At 39.0% G+C, this 23,958-nt stretch overlaps 1 protein-coding gene across 2 annotated transcripts in view; it reads left to right on the top strand.

The window, feature by feature from the left end:
• The window catches only part of CNTNAP5 (contactin associated protein family member 5), a gene marked incomplete at both ends in the record, with an annotated part of 875,910 nt that overhangs the window by 614,980 nt on the left and 236,972 nt on the right, over positions 1-23,958 (top strand). For both annotated transcript variants that reach the window (XM_079710301.1, XM_079710300.1), the window contains one exon: positions 12,818-13,018. In XM_079710301.1, coding sequence (XP_079566427.1) covers positions 12,818-13,018 — 201 coding nt within the window. The remainder of the gene's footprint in view (positions 1-12,817; positions 13,019-23,958) is intronic.

Raw genomic sequence — 23,958 nt, 5'->3', positions numbered from 1 at the left:
TGTATGAGATTGTTGTGAGGTTTACATGAGTTAATTGTTGTAAACCATAAAAAAAAAATCCTGGCATTATATACACAATATGTGTTAGCCTTAATTATTTTCATCACTCTATTCCCAGAAACCTTGACACTGTTTTCTTGGTGTTTCTGGGGATACAGTGATGAAAATAATAACTAATAAATTTTAGGAATATGTAACAACTGGTGCCTTCAAAGCACCCCTGCAAATTAATTCAACAGCAATAACAGATACTTACATTTGAATATAGATGGACTACCATGGTGTGAATGGTTGAATTTGATAATAGTTTTTGCTTTTGGATAATTATTTGGTCCATTGGTCCTTAGCTGTGTGTGTGTGTGTGTGTGTGTGTGTGTATGTGTTTATAAGGGCACATGCACACGAATTTGCTGGGGCAGAGTAGGATAGTTTTGAGCCTTTTCTACATGTGAAGCACTGTGTCAAGCCCTATCTTATTTCCCCAAAGATTTTATTCTGAAAAATCTAAACTTACAGAAAAGTTGAAAGAATAGTAAAATGAGCATCTATAGGCTTTTCACCTAAACTCTCCAAATATTAAAATTTTGCCCCATTTGCACACATTTGTGCTACTCTCATCCGCCCCCCTCCTGTCCTTCCTTCATCCTCATATAAAATGTTTTTTTTTTTCTTTTTCTGAACTATTTGAAAGCAAGTTGTGGACATAGTGATAATTTAAACTTGAAGACTTCACTTGCATCTCCCGACAATAGACACTATGCTATATAAGCACAAAAATAAAACCATAAGAAAATAAACATCACTTCAATGAATGTTATCTGGTATATAATGCATCTTGTCCCTACAGTGTCTTGTATAGCAGTGTCTGTTTTTTCTATTTTTATTTGGATCTCAAGCAATGTCCATAGGTGGGATTTAATCATCCTGTCCCTTTAGTCTCTTTTAACTAGAAGGGCCCACCCCTTAACCCATCTTGTTTTGTTTGCTTTTCATAACAGACATTAAGTTTTTGAAGAGTACAAGCCAGGTGTTAAGTAAAATGTTCCCAGGGGGAACAGGGTGAGGGAGGGGTGGATTGGGAGTTTGGGGTTAGTAGATGCAAACTATTATATATAGAATGGATAAACAACAAGGTCCTATTGTATAGCACAGGGAACTGTATTCGAAATCCTGTGACAAAGCATAATGGAAAAGAATATGAAAAATAATATATATATATGTATATGATCACTTTATAGCAGAAACTAAAACGACACTGTAAATCAAGTATAGGTCAATAAAAATAAATTTAAGAAGAAGTAAAATGTTCCACATTTTTTTTTTCCTGGTTATTTCTTCATTGTTAGAATACTTTGGCAGAAAGCCTCATGAGGGCGTCTCCCATCAGAAGGCACACGATGTCAGTTTGTGCCATGACTGGGTTGTTCTGCTCCATCATTTGACTAAAGCATCTCCACCAGATCTCTGCATTGTGAAGGTGATTTACAATCAGTTATCTGTGGAGTTCTATGCAGACATTATGTGAGTATCCTGTTCTCCATCATTTCCTCCCCATGTGTTAATGGTCCTGACCTGTGTAAGTCATGACACTGGAGTTTGTAAAATGTCGTTTTTCTAATTGTATTATCCCTTCTGCATTTATAGCTGTTTTTGTCTACAGAGATTCTTATTTCTCACCTTGCCTCCATTTACCCTTGTATCAGTAGAGGCTCATAAATTATTTAACTTTAAAACATTGTTACTATTACATTATATTTATTAGATGTTCAAATTGTCCCCAAATTAGCTAGTAATGGTCCCTTTAATTCTGTTCCTATGTCTTTCTTGCATGACCCTATTAATCTTGGAGCACTTCCATGCTTTCTAGCACAAGATGCTCCAAGACGTTACCTTCAACTTTCCCTGCCTAGACCCAGACTCAGCTATTTTCCCAAAGAAGCCTAGTTCCTTTTTGTAGCAAATGGTATTTGAAAGTAAAGATCTAGGTGTTAGGCTTGTTTATTGCTTCTCAGCGTTTTTTGTGGACAGAGCTAGAAAATGTGTGTGTGTATGTTTAAATTATGAGTTGATACATTTATCTTTAATGCAAATCCAGCACCATTAGAACTTTTCTCATCATTCTATCTTCCATATATATTTCTCTTCTCTCACACTGAGAAATTATCCCAGCATCAATATATTTTCTAATTTATTCTATCCTGTAATATACACCAATAGTTTCAGAATCACATCAGCAATAGCACTACTAATAACAAGGTAAAGTTTAAGATTTACTTGAATTTTAAATTTTGTTCTTAGACTATATCCTCAGGATGTATAGCTAGACAGAATAGAGTATTAAAAAAGTTACTTGAATTATTTTTTTTCTCCCTTGTGGTTATTTTATCTATTTTATATATAGACAGGGTTTTTTGTATCTGCTTAATATTCAGTTTTAGGGTTTGCCTTTTTTCATCCTTTTGATTTAATTTTATGTTTTAAATATATAAAACGTTTTAATGTTACAGAAGTCAAATATATTTACAATGGTTGACCAGGGATGCCTTGTTCTCACTCATACTGCCTTCACTCTGTTCTTACTCATCTCCTCTCGATAATCATATACTGTAGCCTTCCTCTGTGTATCCCTTTTTCTCCTTTGTTCTTGCACAACATGTAGCATAGTCTTTTGCACCTTAATTCCTGGAAATCATTCCATCTATCCTGGAAATCATTCTAGATCGGTTTAGAGGAATTGTATGTGGTCTTTATTATGACTACATAGTGTTTCACTGTGTCAGTTAACTATACTGTGTCCAATCAAACATCTATTGATAGATAATTTACCTTTTTTCCAAAATTCTGCTACTTGTAATAGATATTATGGGCTGCACAGCAGAATTTCAAGTATGTATTGAAACATTGTTTCCTATCATGTATCACTTTCCTGACGATTTTAAGAGCTGTCACTGAAGCCAGTAAAAACCTTGGTAGTCTGTTGAAGGTTTAGTTCAGTTGTAAGTGAATACCTACTGTGGGCCAGGTGCTAGGCATACAAAGACTTAACGAGACATTCTCTTCCCTTGTATAGCTTACAGTTTAGCAGGGGTTCTGAGTAAACAAGTTGGAGTAATAGCACTTGAGTGAGACAAACACAGGATGCTGGTGGAGTTAGCAAAGGCTTCCCACTGGAGATGATGCTGGCACTCTGACAATAAAATTGATAGTGTGACAACGTCCAGAGCAGGGACATCAGCTGAAAGAAAGATAAATAATTCCATGTTCCTCTTAGAGCTTTCTTTTTTGTCAGTCACCTGCAGAACCAGAATCTAAGATCCGTGGAAGCAGAGTAAGTAGACTCTTCCATTTCAGAAGGCTTGTCTTCTTTTGTGACCTGGTGAGAGGTGACATAAGTGCTGGGTGACCCTTCTTAGGACCAAGGCAAGCACTTTGCAGTCAGCTCACTACTCTATGAGTTCCATCTTGGCTACCTTAGCTCTTACTAAAGGAAGGATGGGGACTACTATTTACTGTGTATTTGTGGTCCAGGTACTGGGTTATATATATATTGTCTTAGAGTCCATCTCATCTAATCCTCATGATAAAGTGTGAGGTAGAGATTATTTCTCATTTGCATTTTGAGAAAACAGAGGTTCCGAGAGGTTGGAGAGAATTCCAGCATCACTCTGCTAGTAAGTGACAGATGGATGGATTGAATTCAGGTCTGTGTCAGTGCCCAGAGTTTTCCTCAGAATGCACCAAAACAGGGCCTGCCACAAAGATGCTCCTAAAAGCCTCTAAAGATGTCTCATAGCAACAAAAGCCCCTCCCTCTTCCCATCAGGTGACTTGGATGTGCAGCCCCCTTCCACCCCACCCCACCCCACCCCGCCCTTCCCCTGCCTGGGAGGCGGGCACACGCTCCCCTTGGCCACACATTTGCTGCTGCAAGCTTTCAGCTTCCATGGAGCTTCTTTCCCAGAACCAGCTGTGAACACCTTACGCTCAGGGTCCGGGGTAGCATTCAGCCTGGTACCCCTCATCCCACCACCTACGCAGTCCATATCATCGTGCTCTGCACACACTAGACTTTCCGTTACGTTTTCCTTGAATAAACCAGCGAATCAGAAACAAAGTACCATACAATGCACATGAAATCTATTCAAGACCACACATCGCCCCCCCAAGATCATAAAACAGATTTCCCAGGTCTCTTTGATCATGCCACTAATTGCAAAACAAGGGAAAGGAAAACCCCCCAAAAAGGTACATAAAAAGTAAAGGCTCGAGCGAAGTAGTAGAATAAATCACGGTCAAGTATGTTGTCTGGAAGTTGTCAGGTGTGTGGTCCAGGTGGGCTGGTGAAGGAGCGGCAGGGGCTGAAAGGGGCTCCCCGCACCCCCGTACCTCTCCGGTGCCTCGGGGGCTGTGGTTCCTGCTTCCAGCTAATGCAACTGCACGGTGGCCCTAGCAGGAGTCTTAAACCGGTAATGCTACCTCCCCCGAACAGCAGTAGAAGCCCAGACACTAAAAGCAGCCGCGTCTGCAAGTGGTTTTAACAGGCAAGGAGGAAGCTCCCCTAGGCAGCTGGGCTGATCCACAAGGGAGGGGAAAGAGCTCCTGCGGAAATTCTGAAGTCTTTTAAAGAAGTTGAAAACTGCTTTCCACATCTTGTCTTCTTTCCCTTTAAATGTTGAGGGGAAGGGGGCACGGATCCCCTCAGCAGAGGTTCCCAGAACTGTTTCCTGCAGTGAAGTGATGCGTCCGCTCCTCCGGAATCACTTCCTCAGAAGGGCTCCCGGCAGTTCAGCTCTGATTTCTAGTCAGGTACCCTGAGCCAGCCTCTGAGTTCAGCTCGGCACTGTGCATTTGGTTAAGCACTCAAGCATCACTGCTCCGTGGAGTATCTCCAGTTTACAGAAGCGGAGACTGAGGCTGGGGGAGGTTCCCTGTCTCTGCTGGGTCAGGAATGTGGTCAGTGGCAGAGCTGACAGCCAGGTCCGTTGATCCCAAAGCCCTTGCTTCCCTCCATCGCATCTGCCTCTAGTGGCTATAGAAGCCTTTTCTAAGCCGATATTTACTCAGCGGCCATTGCTGAAGATTTAAATGGGGAGGTGAGGGACAAACATACGAAAAGTTAAGTAACTCTCAATGCAAAACGACCAGAGATGGCATGGATGGTAAATGAGTGGTAGAGACAGTGCTTTGAGGATTATTTAAGCTGTCTTTACCCTTGGCATAGAAAATTCACTTTGTCAACATAGATAACTATACAAGAAGTGACCCCAGGGACCTTTCTGTAGACTTGCTTTATTACAATAGTTGTATAAGTGAATTGGCACACTTTTCAAAGGACGGTAAGCAGCTCCCCACAGTGATTTAAGTTCAATTAAACTGGGTATTGACAATCTGTAGATTTCCCTTCCTTCCAGGCATTGTGAGAGAAAAATTGAAGGTTTCTTTTCTGCCTCTGCAAAGTGACAGATATGTGTATAGAATGAGGTTTTATTAATCAGAGTTATCTCTTGTCTCTCTCTCTCTTTTTCCACTCTCCTCCTTTTTGTTCTTTCTCCTGAGTGGTGATCTCCATGGTAACAGATAGAACAGCTTATAGCATCTGCAATGACTATTATTAATAATAATAATGATCATCACAATGATAATACCGATCGGATAGAACGAGAGCCAAAATAAGAGAGTTAAATGCTGTCTCTGTATGTAAACAATTTATAGTTTCTGAAATGAGAGCAAGAGGGACCAGGCAGATCACCTAGAACTGCAGGATGAAGGTTCCTAGAGGGCTTTCCTGGGGTGACAACCGGGAAAGATTTCACAGCAGGGATAAGGAAATAGAATATTCTGGAATATCCTGCCATTACTACTCTGCTGACTCTTTGTGAAACCTCTTTTGCTTTTCTCTTGATGATGTTGTTGACTGCGTGTATTTTGATCATATCACTCGAAAGTTCTTTTACATGTGAACCCTTACATAATACATGCTGGTGAGTAGCCTCCTCTTGATGAAGCTCTCCTGAAGTCTTACATGGCGTTCAATGCTAACCGAGGTGCTGATGGTCTAAGGATGAAAGACCTCTGTTGACTTGTCCATTCTCAAGGAAAACAGTGTATAGTTTATTGCCAGCCCCAACCCTGCCACCAACAGAACTCTGGGCATCCCCACTTACTTGTAATCTCAAGAGTACTTACAACAGCATGAGACATCTGTCATTCTCATGCATACCACGTTTTTCCCCAAATGACTGTAAACTTTTGAAGAAGTTAGGCAGTGCACTATCCTCCTGTGTATGTACCCTGGGGGCTATCACACAGTATACATAGAATGAGTGATACATTTCACATCCTGGGAGATCTCAGCTTTGTAAGGAGATAGACTTGAAAGCTAAATTCACAAAGCAACACGGGAAATGCTTTACTAGTCTTCTTAACAACCCATTGTCATATCTTTGAAATGAAGCCTTGGACCTTTATAACACATGCTATTTGATGGCCTATGGCCTGTAAATCCTTTATGCTTAAAGGTGGCATGATAGCTTGTATGGATTTGGGTTATGGCATCATTTACGCTCAGGCAAGTGCATTGGACTGAATGCTGCTTTTAAAAAGCAAATATTTTATTTTTATTTTTTAATGAGATATAATTGGCATACAACTTTGTGTAAGTTTAAGATGTACAATGTGTTGATTTGATACATTTATATATCACAATATGATTATCATGGTAGCATTAGCTAACACCTCTATTATGTCACATAATTATCTTTTATTTTTTCTGGTGGGAACGGTTAAGATCTAGTCTCTTAGCAACTTTGAAGTTTATAATACAGTACTGTTGACTATAATCATTATGCTGTGCATTCGATATCTAGAACTTATTTATTTGGTAATCACAAGTTTGTACCCTTAATTAACATCTCTCCATTTTTCCAAAGCTATAGTAAGTAAAACAGTATGGTATTGGCACAAAAATAGCCACATATACCAGTAGAACAGAACAGAGAGCCCAGAAATAAACCCTCATATAAATGATCAATTGATATTTGACAAGGGAACCAAATATACTCAATGGGTAAAGGACAGTCTCTTCAATAAATGGTGTTGGGAAAATGGACAAGCCCGTGCAGAAAAATAAAATTGGACCCCTATCTTATACCACTCAAAAATTAACTTGAAAAGGATTAAAGGCTTCAACAGAAGACCTAATAGCATAAAAACCTAGAAGAAAACATAAGGAAGAATTCCCTTTGACACTGGTCTTGGCAAAGATTTTTTGACTCTGACAGCAAAAGCACAAGCAACAAAAGAAAAAAATCAGCAAGTGAGACTACATCAGACTAAAAACCTTCTGCACATGAAAAGAAATAGTCAACAAAATTTAAAAAGCAATCTAAGGAATGAGAGAAACTATTTGCAAACCATCTATTTGATTTAAAAAACAAATATTTTAAATACATAGTAACTATTTTTAGAATAACTAAGATCCTTAGTGAACTGAATAGGTTTCTGCCAGTTCAAAAACTCTTCAAATGCAGTCCTCTCTTAAGCAGAGGATTTGTCTTGGGTAACTCAGTACATGTATTCCTTTAAGCAAGTTAGAAAGATGGGGCTCTGTTTTTCATCATGGGACTGAATACAGTAGAAGAAATAATAGAAAATGAACTGGGTAGCAAACCGTGGTATCAAGGGCAATGATTTTCTAGGTTTCTGGGTCTATGAGGACTAAACGACAAATTCTGTTTTAGACATCTGCAGAAATGCAAGGGATGAAAATAAATATAGAGACACATGAGTCTATTTCAGAGTGAAAAGATAATTGGACAAGATGATAATCATTTATTATATACAGCGGCGGCTATATTACAAGAAACTGCAGTCCAGCTAACCTCATTTGCCAGATGAGTTTCCCACCCCCAACCCTCTAAGGAATGAAGTCCCCGTCCTCATTTTAGCATCATCAAAAAGTTCAAACATAAAGATTCTTTACTCTTTTGCATGCCAGACAACCAGTTGTGTGTCCATGTAAAGCAAGATACCGAATCAGTATAATAACATCATGGGTGGAAAGATTAATATAAATATCCCAGTTACCAATAAGGAAACTTCAGAGATGTATATAACTTGTGCAAAGTCTTACTGCTGGAGCAGAACATAGATGCCTATCACATGGGCTAGTTTCTAAAGCCAGAAGTCTCATGGTACGTTGAGCCCTAGATGCATCTCTAGAGGCTAGAAATTAGGGTGGATGTCCTGTGGTAGAGGACAGGTACTGGAGGCAGGCGAGCCAAGGGGGGTGTATGGAGCCTGGAGGACTTTATGATGCTCTGTCATTCATAGCATTTAGACGATTTACTCCACAGTCTCTGCATGAAACTGGACCAACTTGAGTTACAGGGAAACCTCTGCTGGTTTCCTTGTGTGGGACTCCAAGTTCACAGAACTGCCAGAGGGAAGCATTTCCTGTTCTGGATCTTTTGAATGTGTTTTCCCCATGGGTCTGCAGAGAGAAGGCCAGGCTCAGAGTGTCTCCCCTTTGCCCCCTTTAGGTGTTTGTGGATCTTACTCTCTGGTCAGGGAAAGAACCGTGTTAATACAAGCGACCATGAGAACTCTAAGAGACCAGTCAAGACTTCTTCTTTTTGATGCTGTTGTTAATATCAGCATCTGACATCTGTGAGCTCCTTGAGTTGGAGATGTTATATACCTTTATCTAAGAGGTACACACAGATTTCTGTTGAATGTCATTATTTAGTTAATAAGGGAGCTTCTCACACTAGTCCCCTCACTTAAATCTTTACAACCACCTTCTACAGTTGGCATCATTGCTGGGTTTTTTTTTAAGTGTTACTGATGAGGAAACTGAACTTTAGAGAAGTAATCATTTGACCAAGGATGCTTAACCAGCACGTGTAGAGCTGGCAAACAAATCCAGATCTTCTGGCTCCAGAACCCATGTTGTGTCCACTAATCTCCACTGTGCACTGACCAAATTTACCATCTTGAGCATTTAGCTCATGGGTCCAATTTTATTTAAAGTATATATAGGTCCATGAATGGATCTCCCTCCATCCACCTAAAAGACTATTCAAAATGAATCTTACTTGTTTGAATATCCTTCACCTAGACCTTCCCTAGCTAAGACCACCTCACCTGTCCCCATCCAATTCCAAGCATCAGGAACATCAGCCATCAAAGCTGCCTCTCCTGAGTGGCACTGACCCCTGGCCTTTCATGTTTTGTCGGGGTTCAGGGCTTATTCTGCACTGCTACCCAGGAAGTGGGGGAAAAATAGAAAGTGAGAAAAAATAATATGCAGTTGTCTCCTTGTTTTTAGCGTTTATGTTGCTCTCTCCCACGAGAAGAATAATGAGAAGACAAAGGGCATCTTTGAAATGAAAGCCAGCTAACGGACCCTAGGTTTCAAGTAATCGTCTCTCTTCCTGTTGCTCAGACTGTGTTGTGATGTCAGCTAAGTGAACTGTAGGGACCCTTTGGAGATCTTAGTAGTTCCTTTGTATCTTCTGTATATTGTATGTATCAAAAAGGACCAAGAGTTGAACTATTAAAACCAGTTCACTCTCAGGGCCAGAACGTGGGGTTCGCGATATTTATGGCTTTAAGGTAAAAGACTGTCTCTCTGACATGTCTTCCTTTTCCATCTTGCCAAAGATAGAATATGGTTTTGGAAAAATGAGCTAATGAGTGAACAAATAAGAAAATTGATAATGAATGTATGAACAATGGATGCATATATAGATATGAAAAATCAGTGTACATTTGGAAGGAAATCCACATTTATATGATTTAGTGATGCTATGTGGACCACTTTGGGAATCAGAAAGATTGGATACATTGAGACTAGGGACAAGTTTACTTTATCTCCCCTTCTTACATTTATATCTATATTTATATCCAGTATCTACATTTATACTGTTATCTACTATGATTATTATCAGTACTGGAGATGATGTACATAAAATGTCCTAGTATGGAACAGTAGTATACCATCTATTATTAGAGATTAGATTTCCATTTCTTCTGAGCACCGTGGACATTTCAAAATCAGCAGTTTTTATTTCTCCCTCTACAGTATTGCATGATTGAGCAATTACTTTATTTGGTTATTTTATTGACACTTGTCTATATTGGCACCAACATTTTTGGAGTTTCCAGTTAATTATTTATGTAACATTATTATTTTTACCAATATGAATCATGTTTTATTTTTGCTTTCAAAATCAAAATCCAAAAACCTTCATTCTGATTTTTTTTAATAGACTTTATGGAAAATGTCATTTTGTCTCGATTAAACATTGGAGACATATGGGTTATCAGGGGGCTGGTTTTAGGAAACAGTGTTAAGATGAATCAGAATGTTTGAGCAGAGTTCAATTTTATGCTGTAAGAAACATTTCCATTTTTAGGAATTGGGAAAATACTTTAGAGGGAATTGAGAGCAAACTTTCTCTTCCTCCTCTTTCTAACATATTAAAACTGAAGTACGGACTCTAGGTCCATCCACTTCATTACAAATAGCTCAATTTCATTTCTTTTTATGGCTGAGTAATATTCCATCGTATATATATGCCACATCTTCATTATCCATTCATCCGATGATGGAAGTCAGAAAGAGAAAGACAAATACCATATGCTAACACATATATATGGAATTTAAGAAAAAAATAATGTCATGAAGAACCTAGGGGTAAGACAGGAATAAAGACACAGACCTACTTGAGAATGGACTTGAGGACCCAGGGAGGGGGAAGGGTAAGCTGGGACAAAGTGAGAGAGTGGCATGGACATATATACACTACCAAACGTAAAATAGATAGCTAGTGGGAAGCAGCCTCACGGCACAGGGAGATCAGCTCGGTGCTTTGTGACCACCTAGAGGGGTGGGATAGGGAGGGTGGGAGGGAGGGAGATGCAAGAGGGAAGAGATATGGGAACAGATGTATATGTATAACTGATTCACTTTGTTATAAAGCAGAAACTAACACACCATTGTAAAACAATTATACTCCAATAAAGATGTAAAACAAAACAAAACAAAAAAACTGTAGTACAGGGCAATGAAGTTATTTATCCCAAGTCATATACAGAGTTAGGGTAGAGAACGTATTAATACTGGGGATCCTGGTTGACAATTTTTTCTTCTTCTCCTCCTTCCTTCTCCTTCTTCTCATTCTCATGGCCAACAGCCATGATCCTGCTTCTAAGTAGTACTAGTTAGAAATAGTGGTTACCGGCAGTACATGTGCTCACCATTCTTGTCTAACAGATATGCCTTGGGTCCTTCCTCTACTTCCTAGACCTTGGTTTCCTCATTTGTAAAACTAAGTGGGTGAGAGAGGAAGGAAATCATGTGACTTCTGGGCAAGGTCCTTTTTCAGCTCTATGCATCTATGAAGCGTGATGACGTTATGTGGGCAAGATTCTCAGAGGACAAAAGCATCTCAAGTCTTCCTATTTCCTCTTTCTCTTTATCTGTAAGCATGTTCAGAATTCAATTCTATGTCCAATTGCCATAAATGTTTCAGTGTATTATTGCAGAATGTCTGATCATGCCTTGTGACTTTTTTTTTTTAACTGATGATTAAACTGAACCCCAGAGAAGTGAAGTGACTTGTCCAAGCTTGTTGTTAGTAGAATAGGTTTCAAGTCAGATCTCTCGGGCTCTAAAACTAAAATTCATCTCCTTTCTTCGCCTTCCATTCTTACCTAGAATAGGTAAAATATGTTCTCCATCCCTGACCCATAGGGCCTCATCTCTGCATGTTGTTTTAATGTAAACCTCTTAAAATATTTTTGGCAAGTAGAAGTAGCATGGCAAATAAATATTAACGAACTGCAGTTAAGTGCCTTGCATGTTCAGTGTCTATGACACAATCTCATCCTTGTCATGATGTATATTTCACAGCTAGTTTCTGTGTATAGGTCTTATTTTCAACGTGGTACTTATGGTTCTCTGAGACAATGATCTATGCTAGTGTTTCTCTTGTGAGGATGTGTGTGTTTCAATATCTGGAAGTAGGGGCGTTGGAGTCAGACATCCTGGTTTCTAATTCTTGCTTAGAGATTAACTATGTAATCTTAGGAAAACTGCTTAATTTTCCTTATTCACTTTTCCCTCAGTTTTGATGTGGCAGGATCGACTCCCTTCTGATTTAGACAATGTCAATTTTATTTTATTTATTTATGTATTTAATATTTTGAATATTTAACATTTAATTTTTGTTCATTTAATTATCAACATTTTGTGCATTTGACAGCTTGTCAGTGATCTATGTTTTTGTGTGTATGTGATCACTAGGATAATTATCTTCAAGGATATTTAATTATATTCTACTTCTGGTCACAAAGTATCTAATTTCTCAACTTCTAAGTTCTTCCCCATCCAAATTGTTCTTTCCCACAACAGATGAATTCATTTCCTTTTATTCTTGTTCTACCTGTTGTCTAACTATTTGTGTTTCTTTCTGTTCTTGTTCCGTGACTTTGCATAGATCATGTCCATTTTAAATGAGATAATGGACATTAAAGGCTTAGCATAGAGGTTGTGGAGTAAAGGCTTCACAAATTTAGCTCTTAAGATAATTAACCCTCACACTAACTCTAGGTAGAACTCTGGGAGAAACAAAAATTCTCTGGCCAAATTCTTTGCATGAGTAGAGTGCTTGAGTGGCCGTTAGTTGATGCACATCCAGCCACCATCCATCACACTGCAAGTATGATTGTCTTTTTTTTTTTTTTTTCCAGCTTTTTGGAGGTCTGTAAACATGATCCTCTTTTGACCTTCCTTGGTTGTGTTTTCTGGACAGAGGACAAGATCTGGACATTGGTGCAGCACAACAACACGGAGCTGACCCATGTGCGAGGTGCCAATGCTGAGAAGCCCTACTCCATGACCTTGGACTACGGAGGCAGCCTGGAGCAGCTGGAGGCCATGATTGACGGCTCGGAGCACTGTGAACAGGAGGTGGCCTACCACTGCAAGAGGTCCCGACTGCTCAACACGCCAGGTAAGAGCCACCCCTGCCCAGGCCCCTTTGCAAAGGCCGTGCAGGGCGACCGCAGTGTGGCCGTTGGGCCCTGAAACCCTGGAATACGTAGGAGAGGCGGGGGTTGCCAAAAAGGGGGCTGCAGCTACAATGGTTCCCTATGCAATGAGAGAAATGCCACCAGGAGAGACTCATCATGGACTAGTCCTTGCTCTGTTACCCAGGGTGTGACCTCGAGGGCGTTCTGTAGCCTCTCAAGATTTTCTCTTCATCTTCAAAAAAGGGGCAGTGACAACACCCATCTTGCAATCGTGGTGAGAATGGAAAGTTTCTTGAGTTCAGTGGCACTCGAAGAGAGCATTTGAGTTAAGACGTAGGAAGTGTGAAAGCGGAAATGGTATTTCTGGCAAATGAGAAAGCACCAAAGATCTCAGCACATTCACCAAAGAGCAATGAGTTGTCTGGGGCTAAGGAAACATAACGGAGCTGTATTAGGCAAGGAAGTCAACAGGGAAAGCGGCCACATCCTGTGTGTTTGCAGTACTCACGTTACCTGAAAAGTGCAGGCCTTACTGGAAATGACTCTTCTTTTAAAATAAAGTTTACTTTTAGGAAAAATTATATTAACTGTATTTATATATTTTTTTGTTCTCTTACGGTTAGTTTTTAGCATGAATGGCTGATAAAGGGTTGCAAAAAAAACCTTGTAGGATTGCTTATCAAAACCCAAAAGGGTTTGTACAATGTCAGGAGGACTTTGTCAAAGTTGATGCATGCCCTGGGACTGAGTCATATTTGTGTACATCAGTTCATCATTCATGGCAGAAAAAGGGGGAAAAAAATGGCTGAGTACCACAAGGATGTGGAATATCCAAGAAAGGGTATCAGAATCTTTAGCCTCAGGGGGCTTATTAACCTTGAAAGTGAGGAATTTTGAAAGGATTGAGGAAATTAAACAATGAAATGCCAAACAAGCAGAAGTGATCGAAACCTAACTAAATACAACCCACCCACTGCCTCACTGATCTGGAATCTTTAGGGAAGAATTGTCCCACATAAGTGAATTTTCCAGATAACTGTCACTTACCCCTTTAAGCACCCAAAATATTTTAAAAGAATTTTTAACTATTTGAAATGAAAATCTTTCTCAAATGGATCACATGTTTCCTTGCCTTCTTAAACAGAGAATTCTGAACATGAAATGTAACCTTTTCTTGATGACTCAGGATCATCATTGTGAAAATCAGTTACTATACTGTCCTTGGACTCAGCAATGCTTGCAGGGCTGATTCAGAGGCCCTGCTTGGGGTCCCTTTTACCAGTATCCTCAGAGAGTCAGTGTTTGTGTGTGTTCAGACTTCCCTCTCTCCTGGCTGTCAAGCCTGCATGTGTGACTCAGCACTCTTTGCAGAGACTCTGTGTCCACAAAACCATCCTAACCTCTTATGATTGCGTTGCTTCTAATTTCCTAATGACTGGCTTGGTGGAACTTTGGGAAAAAATGGGATTATGTTCATTCTGACCATGGGATTTCCTTTAGTATATACATTCTGTGATATCAGTTTGGCTTTACTGTTGCCTTTGTATGATTTTATTTTTAATCTTTATTGGAGTATAATTGCTTTTCAGTGTTGTGTTATTTCTGCTGCATAACAAAGTGAATCAGCTATATGTATACATGGAACCCAATGTCCCCTCCCTCTTGCGTCTCCCTCCCACCCTCCCTATCCTACCCCAGGTCATCACAAAGCACCGAGCTGATCTCCCTGTGCTATGCAGCTGCTTCCCAGTAGCCATCTATTTTACATTTGGTAGTGTATATGTGTCCATGCCACTCTCACTTCGTCCCAGCTTACCCTTCCCCCTCCCCGTGTCCTCAAATCCATTCCTACATCTACGTCTTTATTCCTGTCCTGACCTTGGTTCATTAGAACCCTTCTATTTTTATTTTTTAGATTCCATATATATGTGTTAGCATACGGTATTTCTTTTTCTCTTTCTGACTTACTTCACTCTGTATGACAGACTCTAAGTCCATCTACCTCACTACAAATAACTCAATTTCATTTCCTTTTATGGCTGAGTAATATTCCATTGCATATATGTGCCACATCTTCTTTATCCATTAATCATTAGATGGACACTTAAGTTGCTTCCATGTCCTGGCCGTTGTAAATAGTGCTTCAATGAACATTGTGGTAGATGACTCTTTTTGAATTATGGTTTTCTCAGGGTTTAGGCCCAATAGTGGAATTGTTGGGTCATATGGTAGTTCTATTTTTAGTTTTTTTAAGGAACCTCCATACTGTTCTCCATAGTGGCTGTATCAATTCACATTCCCACCAACAGTGGAAGAGGGTTCCCTTTTCTCCACACCCTCTCCAGCATTTATCGTTTGTAGATTTTTTGATGATGGTCATTCTGACTGGTGTGAGGTGATACCTCACTGTAGTTTTGATTTGCATTTCTCTAATGATTAGTGATGTTGAGCATCCTTTCATGTGTTTGTTGGCAATATGTATATCTTCTTTGAAGAAACGTCTATTTAGGTCTTCTGCCCATTTTTGGATTGGGTTGTTTGGTTTTTTTTTTTTTTTGATATTTAGCTGCATGGGCTGCTTGTATATTTTTGAGATTAATCCGTTGTCACTTGCTTCATTTACAAATATTTTCTCCCATTCTGAGGGTTGTCTTTTCGCCTTGTTTATGGTTTCCTTTGCTGTGTAAAAGCTTTTAAGTTTCATTAGGTCCCATTTGTTCATTTTTGTTTTTATTTCCATTTCTCTAGGAGGTGGGTCAAAAAAGGATCTTGCTGTGATTTATGTCATAGAGTGTTCTGCCTATGGTTTTCTCTAAGAGTTTTATAGTATCTGGCCTTACATGTATGTCTTTAATCCATTTTGAGTTTATTTTCATGTATGGTGTTAGGGAGTATTCTAATTTCGTTCTTTTACATGTAGCTGTCCAGTTTTCCCAGCACCACTTATTGAAGAGGCTGTCTTTTCTCCATTGTATATTCTTGCCTCCTTTATCAAAGATAAGGTGACCATATGTGTGTGGGTTTATCTCTGGGCTTTCTATCCTGTTCCATTGATCTATCTTTCTGTTTTTGTGCCAGTACTATACTGTCTGGATTACTGTAGCTTTGCAGTATAGCCTGAAGTTAGGGAACCTGATTCCTCCAGCTCCATTTTTCTTTCTCAAGATTGCTTGGACTATTTGGGGTCTTTTGTGTTTCCGTACAAATTGTGAAATTTTTTGTTCTACTTCTGTGAAAAATGCCATTGGTAGTTTGATAGGGATTGCACTGAATCTGTAGATTGCTTTGAGTAGCATAGTCATTTTCACAATGTTGATTCTTCCAATCCAAGAACATGGTATATCTCTCCATCTGTTGTGTCATCTTTAATTTCTTTCATCAGTGTCTTATAGTTTTCTGCATACATGTCTTTTGTCTCCTGAGGTAGGTTTATTCCTAGGTATTTTATTATTTTTGTTGCAGTGGTAAATGGGAGTGTTTCCTTAATTTCTCTTTCAGATTTTTCATCATTAGTGTATAGGCATGCAAGAGATTTCTGTGCATTAATTTTGTATCCTGCTACTTTACCAAATTCATTGATTAGTTCTCGTAGTTTTCTGGTAGCATATTTAGGATTCTCTATGTATAGTATCATGTCATCTGCAAACGGTGACAGTTTTACTTCTTCTTTCCAATTTGGATTCTTTTTATTTCTTTTTCTTCTCTGATTGCTGTGGCTAAAAGTTCCAAAACTATGTTGAATAAACCATTAGCCAAACTCATCAAGAAAAAAAGGGAGAATACTCAAATCAACGGAATTAGAAAAGAAAAAGAAGTAACAACTGACACTGCAGAAATACAAAGGATCATGAGAGATTACTACAAGCAGCTATATGCCAATAAAATGGACAATCTGGAAGAAATGGACAAATTCTTAGCAAAGCACAGCCTTCTGAGCCTGAACCAGGAAGAAATAGAAAATACAAGGAGACCAATCACAAGCACTGAAATTGAAACTCTGATTAAAAATCTTCCAACAAACAAAACCCAGGACCAGTTAGCTTCATAGGTGAATTCTATCACACATTTAGGGAAGAGCTAACATCTATCCTTTTCAAACTCTTCCAAAATATAACAGAGGGAGGAACACTCGCAAACTCATTCTATAGGGACACCATCACCCTGGTACCAAAACCAGACAAAGATGTCACAAAAAAAGAAAACTACAGGCCAATTTCACTGATGAACATAGATGCAACAAAACATAGATGCTCAATGAAATACTAGCAAGCAGAATCCAACAGCACATTAAAAGGATCATACGCCATGGTCAAGTGGGGTTTATTTCAGGAATGGAAGGATTCTTCAATATACACAAATCATTCAATGTAATATGCCATATTAACAAATTGAAGGCTAAAAACCATATGATAATCTCAATAGATGCAGAAAATTCTTTTGACAAAAGTTAACACCCATTTATGATAAAAACTCTCCAGAAAGTAGGCATACAGAGAACCTACCTCAACATAATAAAGGCCATATATGACAAACTCACAGCCAACATCGTTCTCAGTGGTGACAAAATGAAACCATTTCCTCTAAGATCAGGAATAGGACAAGGTTGCCCACTCTCACCACTATTGTTCTTTTTTTAAAATTGAAATATAGTTGATGTACAATGTTATATTAGTTTCAGGTGTACAGCAAAGTGATTCAGATATACATACATATATATACACACACACACACACATATATATATATATATATATATATATATATATATATATATATATATATTCTTTCTCATATTCTTTTCCCGTATAGGTTATTATAAAATATTGAGTATAGTTTCCTATGCTATACTATGTATAGCTATATAGGACCTGGATTTTGAATACTATAGGTCCTTGTTGGTTATCTATTTTATATATAGTAGTGTATATCTGTTAATCCCAAACTCCTAATGTAACCTCTTCTTCCCCTTTGGTAACCATAAGTTTGCTTTCTGTCTGGGAGTCTGTTTCTGTTTTATAAATAAGTTCATTTGTATCATTTTTTTAGATTCCACATATAAGTTATATCATTTGATGTTTGTCTTTCTGTGTCTGACTTACTTCACTTAGTATGATCATCTCTAGGTCCATCCACATTGCTGCAAGTGGCATTATTTCATCCTTTTTATGGCTGAGTAGTATTCCATTGTACATATATACCATATCTTCTTTACCCATTCATCAGTCAATGGACATTTAGGTTGTTTCCATATCTTAGCTATTGTGAATAGTACATGCTGTTTTACTAACTCAGCTGTCATAAATTCCCTGAACACATTTGGGTGGGAGGGCATGACCTAATCACCTTCCAAAGTCCCCACCTCTTGATACCATCACTATGGGGGTTAGAATTTCAACATATGAATTTTTGAGGGACAAACATTCTGTCCATAACAGGCACACACTTGCAGGGATGTTTTCCTAATTTTCCTAATTATTAAGGCAATCCCATCCCCCTGGGGAAGGCCAGAGAGAGAAAAGGAGAGGCTAGAGACCATCTTCTCCTTTCCTGCCTTCCCTCTAGAAGAGTTGGGTAAGGGTCTCCCTTACCTGCTGAAGCCAGGGCCCCCCTGTGAAACTGTTTTACTAACTGTATTTGTCACACATACAGTATACAAATATCTTTCCATGTCAGTAAATATGACTTTATACCATAATGTTTTTAAGAACAGAGTCTTCCATTATATGGATGTACCAAGTGGATACACACAATTAACAAATCTATTTTGGACATTTAGATTTTACCCATTTTCTCACTATTACACATGATGCAAGAACATTTTTGCACATAGATCTTTATGTATAAAACCGATTATATCCTTAGGATAAATTCCTTGGGGTACCATTACCAGGGCAAAGCGTGTGCATATTTTTAAGACTTTTGCCATATTGACATCTGCAGTGTTTGAAGGTTATACCAATTATTACTCTAAACATCACTGTGGGATTTGAGTGCTCATTTCCCAGCAATAGGTATTATCACCTTATTTCAACTTTGACAATCTGATAAATGCAGAGGAGGATCAAAGACAATTCTAAATATTTTTTTGTTCATTAAAATATCCCATAGCTTATTGGAAACTACTGGTAGCCAGGATTAGTAGAAGCAATAAAATATTACAAATTGTGGCTACCGTGGACCCAAACCAATAAGAGGAGAATGTGAAGGTTGCCTTCTTGCTATAGGTTTTCCCCCGTACCATACACAATAGATAATAAAGGGAGGAAATAAAAGAAGGCAAAATGAAAGAAATATAAATAACTGTTCAAATGGCCACCAATGACTAAGTGTTTCTAATGTTTAAGGATGTCTGTGGTGAACTGTATAAGCATGATCTCTAATCCAAACAGCAGTTCTGCATAATAAGTGTTGTTATCCCATCTGGCATTTCAGGAAACAGAACCTCAGAGAGGGTAAGATGCTTGATCAGTGCCACACGGCTGGGGAGGGGCAGACCCGGTTCTTATACCCAAATCCACCTGAGGTCAAAGCAAGGAGAATAAGGATGTACTGTATAGCACAGGGAACTCTACTCAATACTCTAGACTCTATGGAGAAAGAATCTAAAAAAGAGAGGATATATGTATATGTATAACTGAGTCATGTTGCTGCATACCCGAAACTAACACAACATTGTAAATCAATTATACTCTAATAAAAATTAAGAAAAAAAAGCAAGGATATGATTTCCGATACATCATGCAAAAGTCAAAACAACAAAAGTTATAAGGAAATGGGGTCATCAGGGAACACATCAGTTTGTATGATTCTCCTTGTTTTGTGAGAAAATGCAGATGGGGAGAGAGGCAAGTCACCAGAGCCACCTCTGCTAAGCTGTGTGATTGTCAGGGTGGCTTGAAGGGGACAATTCCTCGGCAGCCTCACAGGTTGGCAGTGTCCTCACTCACACGCTGCAGCTTCCGTGGCCCACGTGGCCCTGTGGATTCCAAACAGCATCACCAAAGTCTCCTTCTGCCTCCTTCAGTCTGTTCTTGCCTCTGGCTCTGGTTCCATTCTTCTAGCGACAACGGAAGCAGAAAGAGAGGGAAGACGGGCAGGATTAGGTCAGGCCTGGTTCACCACTGTGTCTTTTTCATTTAGTTAGTGACTGAACCATGACACTGTCATTTTCTGACAGTTTCCTCAGATATTCTTCCCCAGAGCTGCTGATAAGCGGCCAGCCAATGAAATGTGTCAGCTGTCTCTTTAACTGAAGGTTTATACTAGAAACTCTAGCAAAGGACCAAAATTCCAAGCCCCTGGGGTCCAGGGGAAAGTGTCTTCGTTATTCCCATAAATCTTTGTAGTTGTATTTGCTTGCTGCTTCTTACCCTGAGCTTGATGCAGGGCTGAGACCCTGTGCTAAAAAGCAGCTTCTGAGGGCTTCCCTGGTGGCGCAGTGGTTGAGGGTCCGCCTGCCGATGCACGGGACACGGGTTCGTGCTCCGGTCCAGGAAGATCCCACATGCCGCAGAGTGGGTGGGCCCGTGAACCATGGCCACTGAGCCTGCGTGTCCGGAGGCTGTGCTCCGCAATGGGAGAGGCCACAACAGTGAGAGGCCCGTGTACCACAAAAAAAAAAAAAAAAAAAAAAAAAAAAAAATACAGCCTGCGAGACAGGATTACTCAGCCTGCTACTGCTCAGCAGCATCCTGTCACAGGGCGAGGAGGTGGCCTCTTGTTCCCAGGAACAAAGGCTGTCCCGGTTATTCCCAAGACTTTTCTCCTGGTCAGCACCTCCATAGGAATTTTGCCTGAGGCCAGACCCAGAAGATATCATGTGATAAGCGTATAACATGAAATAGATTTTTTTGATGATAGCCGTTCTGGCTGGTGTGAGGTGATATCTCAATGTAGTTTTGATTTGCATTTCTCTAATAATTAGCGATGTTGAGCATCTTTTCATGTGCCTCTTGGCCTTCTGTATGTCTTCTTTGAAGGGATATCTATTTAGGTCTTCTGCCCATGTTTTGACTGGGTTGTTTGTGTTGATGATATTAAGCTTCTTGAACAGTTTGTAAATTTTGGAGTCTAATCCCTTGTCAGTCACATCAAAGGGGGCCTACTGTGTGGCCCAGGGACCTCTGTTCCATGTAGTGTAACAGCCTAAATGGGAGAGGAGTTTGAAAGGGAATAGATATATACATATGTATAACTGAATCACTTTGCTGCACACCTGAAACTAACAAACATTGCTACTTAACTATCCTCCAATAGAAAATAAAAAGTTAAAAAAAAAATGAAATAGAATCCAGTTCCAGAAACAGACAGAGGATAGAAAAAAAAAAAAATCTTGAGGCCAGGGTCTGGAAGATGCTTTAATCACATGGCCAATTTTCTCTGTAACCCCCGACTCCCCCCGGAAGGAGGAAAATATTGAGAGGGGCAAAGGAAGGAGACCACCTGGGGAAGCTGAGTGCCCAGGTCCCTAGGGACAATGGAGATTGAGAGCCCTACCTTCCACCACCTTCTCTTCTAATCATCTCCATGATTAGAATCCCTAGAATCCCTCACTGGATTTGCTCGTTGGGGGTGTAAGTATCTGGTGTATGTATCTTTTCACAGTTACCACTCTGTGTAGTGAAGATGTATTTGGGAATGCCCTTCCCAATAAATCTGTGAGCTCACTAAGGCAGAGGTAAGAAGTCAGTCTTGTTACACATGAAATCATTGGAAGTTCAGACCCCGTTACTTTGAAATCTAATAGCCGTGGACAGGCTGAGCTCAAATTTACTTTGGTTCTGAACAGGAAGCATTTGCCAAGTAAATCAATCGTGCAAACAAGTTGTCCTGAGGATTGTTTAAGTTCCTCAGCAGAACCAATGATGGAGTCCCCACTTCCCTGCCAGGAATGGGCTCCTATGCATTTATTCATGCAAACATGTGAGTGGTTTCCACCTGGAATCAATTTCTATACCTAGTTATGTTCCAATGATTTGAATGTAATAAAGTCCTACTTGTCTTAAAGTATTCTAAAATTCTCAAATTTCCTTTTTTCCCTTAATTAATGATATTTTAGTGAGCATACAGCTAACTGGCCATATATATAATATGTGGAATATAGTTTAGACCATATATATATATATACATGCACACACTGTAGTATGTATGAAAAATATATATGCATTATTTATACACTAGTGTGTGCTATATAATATATATTATGTAATGGTATATATAGTCATTATATAATCTTTGTATGTCCAAATAGATCTGTAAATGCACTTGGGTGTATAAACCCTCATGTCCATCTGTAGTATTCAACTTCCAATGTGTACAAAACGAACACTTAGGTTTAGAAATCGAAATAAGGAATTGTGATGCAGAAAAGGCAAATTACTGAGAGAAAAGAAATAGCACTTCAAGGCGCTCTGGAGTTTACTAAACGTAAAATTCTTTGTCCTCAATATTTGCACCAAACCAGATCATTTAAGAGTTGATTAAATTTTCTTTCTTTCAAGAAATATTTATAGATTATCCATTATGTGCCACATGCTTTTCTGGCCAGTGGGAATTAAACAGTGAAAAAACCAGTGTTTCTGCCCATGTGACTGTAATAGGGATGACAGAAAAAAACCAAACACACATGTGTGCACGTGTACACACAACATGCATGCGTGTGTGCACAAAATATGTGGGTGGAACTGATCCAAAAGTCCACCGTCTTTTCACTGCACCAGGTTGTCACAGGAGCAATAGCATCAAAACCACAAAACTCTGCTGTGACAACTGCAAGACAAAATACCAGGGCAGTATTTGAAATCTCCTTAATAAAAAGCTATTTCTACTTTATGTTCAGCAGGAATCTATAAAGAAACTCGAGGTTCCCATAATGCATACTCTTAGTATCACTACTCCTCCAGTGATATTGGCTCTTGGCTACTGAGCTCCTTCTGTGTGCCAGGCATTTCAAACATTATTTCAATTAATCCTCTCAAAGGTCTTATGAACTTTGTATTATTTTCATTTTTAATGATGGAAGGGGAAGCTCTAAGAAGTTAGGTGGTTCATGCAAGGTCCTGTGGCTACTAAGTGCTAGAGACCGGTTTCAAATACATGTCTCTCTAGGTTTCACTTCTATCTGCATTCCGAAAAAAACCAAAAACCAAAAACCAAAAACAAAACAAAAAACCTCACAGAAAACATAGATAGGTCTCAAAGAGGAAAGGAAAGTAATAATAATTTAAAAAAAGGATTCAGGTATCCAAAGAAAATGTTCATCTTCTGTTCTGGTTATCAACAGTTATGTAACAAGCCACCATAAAACTTCGTGGTTTAAAACAGTAGTATTTATTTAAAAATTGTAGAGCAAAGTGATTCAGCTATGTATATACATGTATCTATTATTCTTTCCCATATAGGTTATTACAGAGTATTGAGTATAGTTCTCTGTGCCATACAGTAGGTCCTTGTTGGTTATCTAGTTCATATATAGGCATGTGTATATGTTAATCCCAAACTTCTAATTTATCCCTTTCCCCCTTCCCCTTTTGTAACCATAAGTTTGTTTTCTATGTCTGTGGGTCTATATCTGTTTTGTAAGTTCATTTGTATCTTTTTTTTTGAGATTCCACATATAAGCAATATCATATGATATTTGTCTTTGTCTGGCTTACTTCACTTAGTATGGTAATCTCTTCGTCCATCCACGTTGCTGCAAATGGCAATATTTCATTCTTTTTTATGGCTGAGTAGTATTCCATTGTATATATGTACCACATCTTCTTTATCCCTTCCTCTGTCGATGAACATTTAGGTTGCTTCCATGTCTAGGCTATTGTAAATAGTGCCGCCATGAACATTGGGGTTCATGTATCTTTTCGAATTATGGTTTACTCTGGATATATGCACAGGAGTGGGATTGCTGGATCATATAGTAACTC

This window comes from Hyperoodon ampullatus (assembly GCF_949752795.1).
Source record: "Hyperoodon ampullatus genome assembly, chromosome: 8".
NCBI classification, from domain to species: Eukaryota; Metazoa; Chordata; class Mammalia; order Artiodactyla; family Ziphiidae; genus Hyperoodon; species Hyperoodon ampullatus.
Note: the sequence above shows the minus strand (reverse complement) of the source record. Positions and strands in the feature narration are given on the sequence as shown.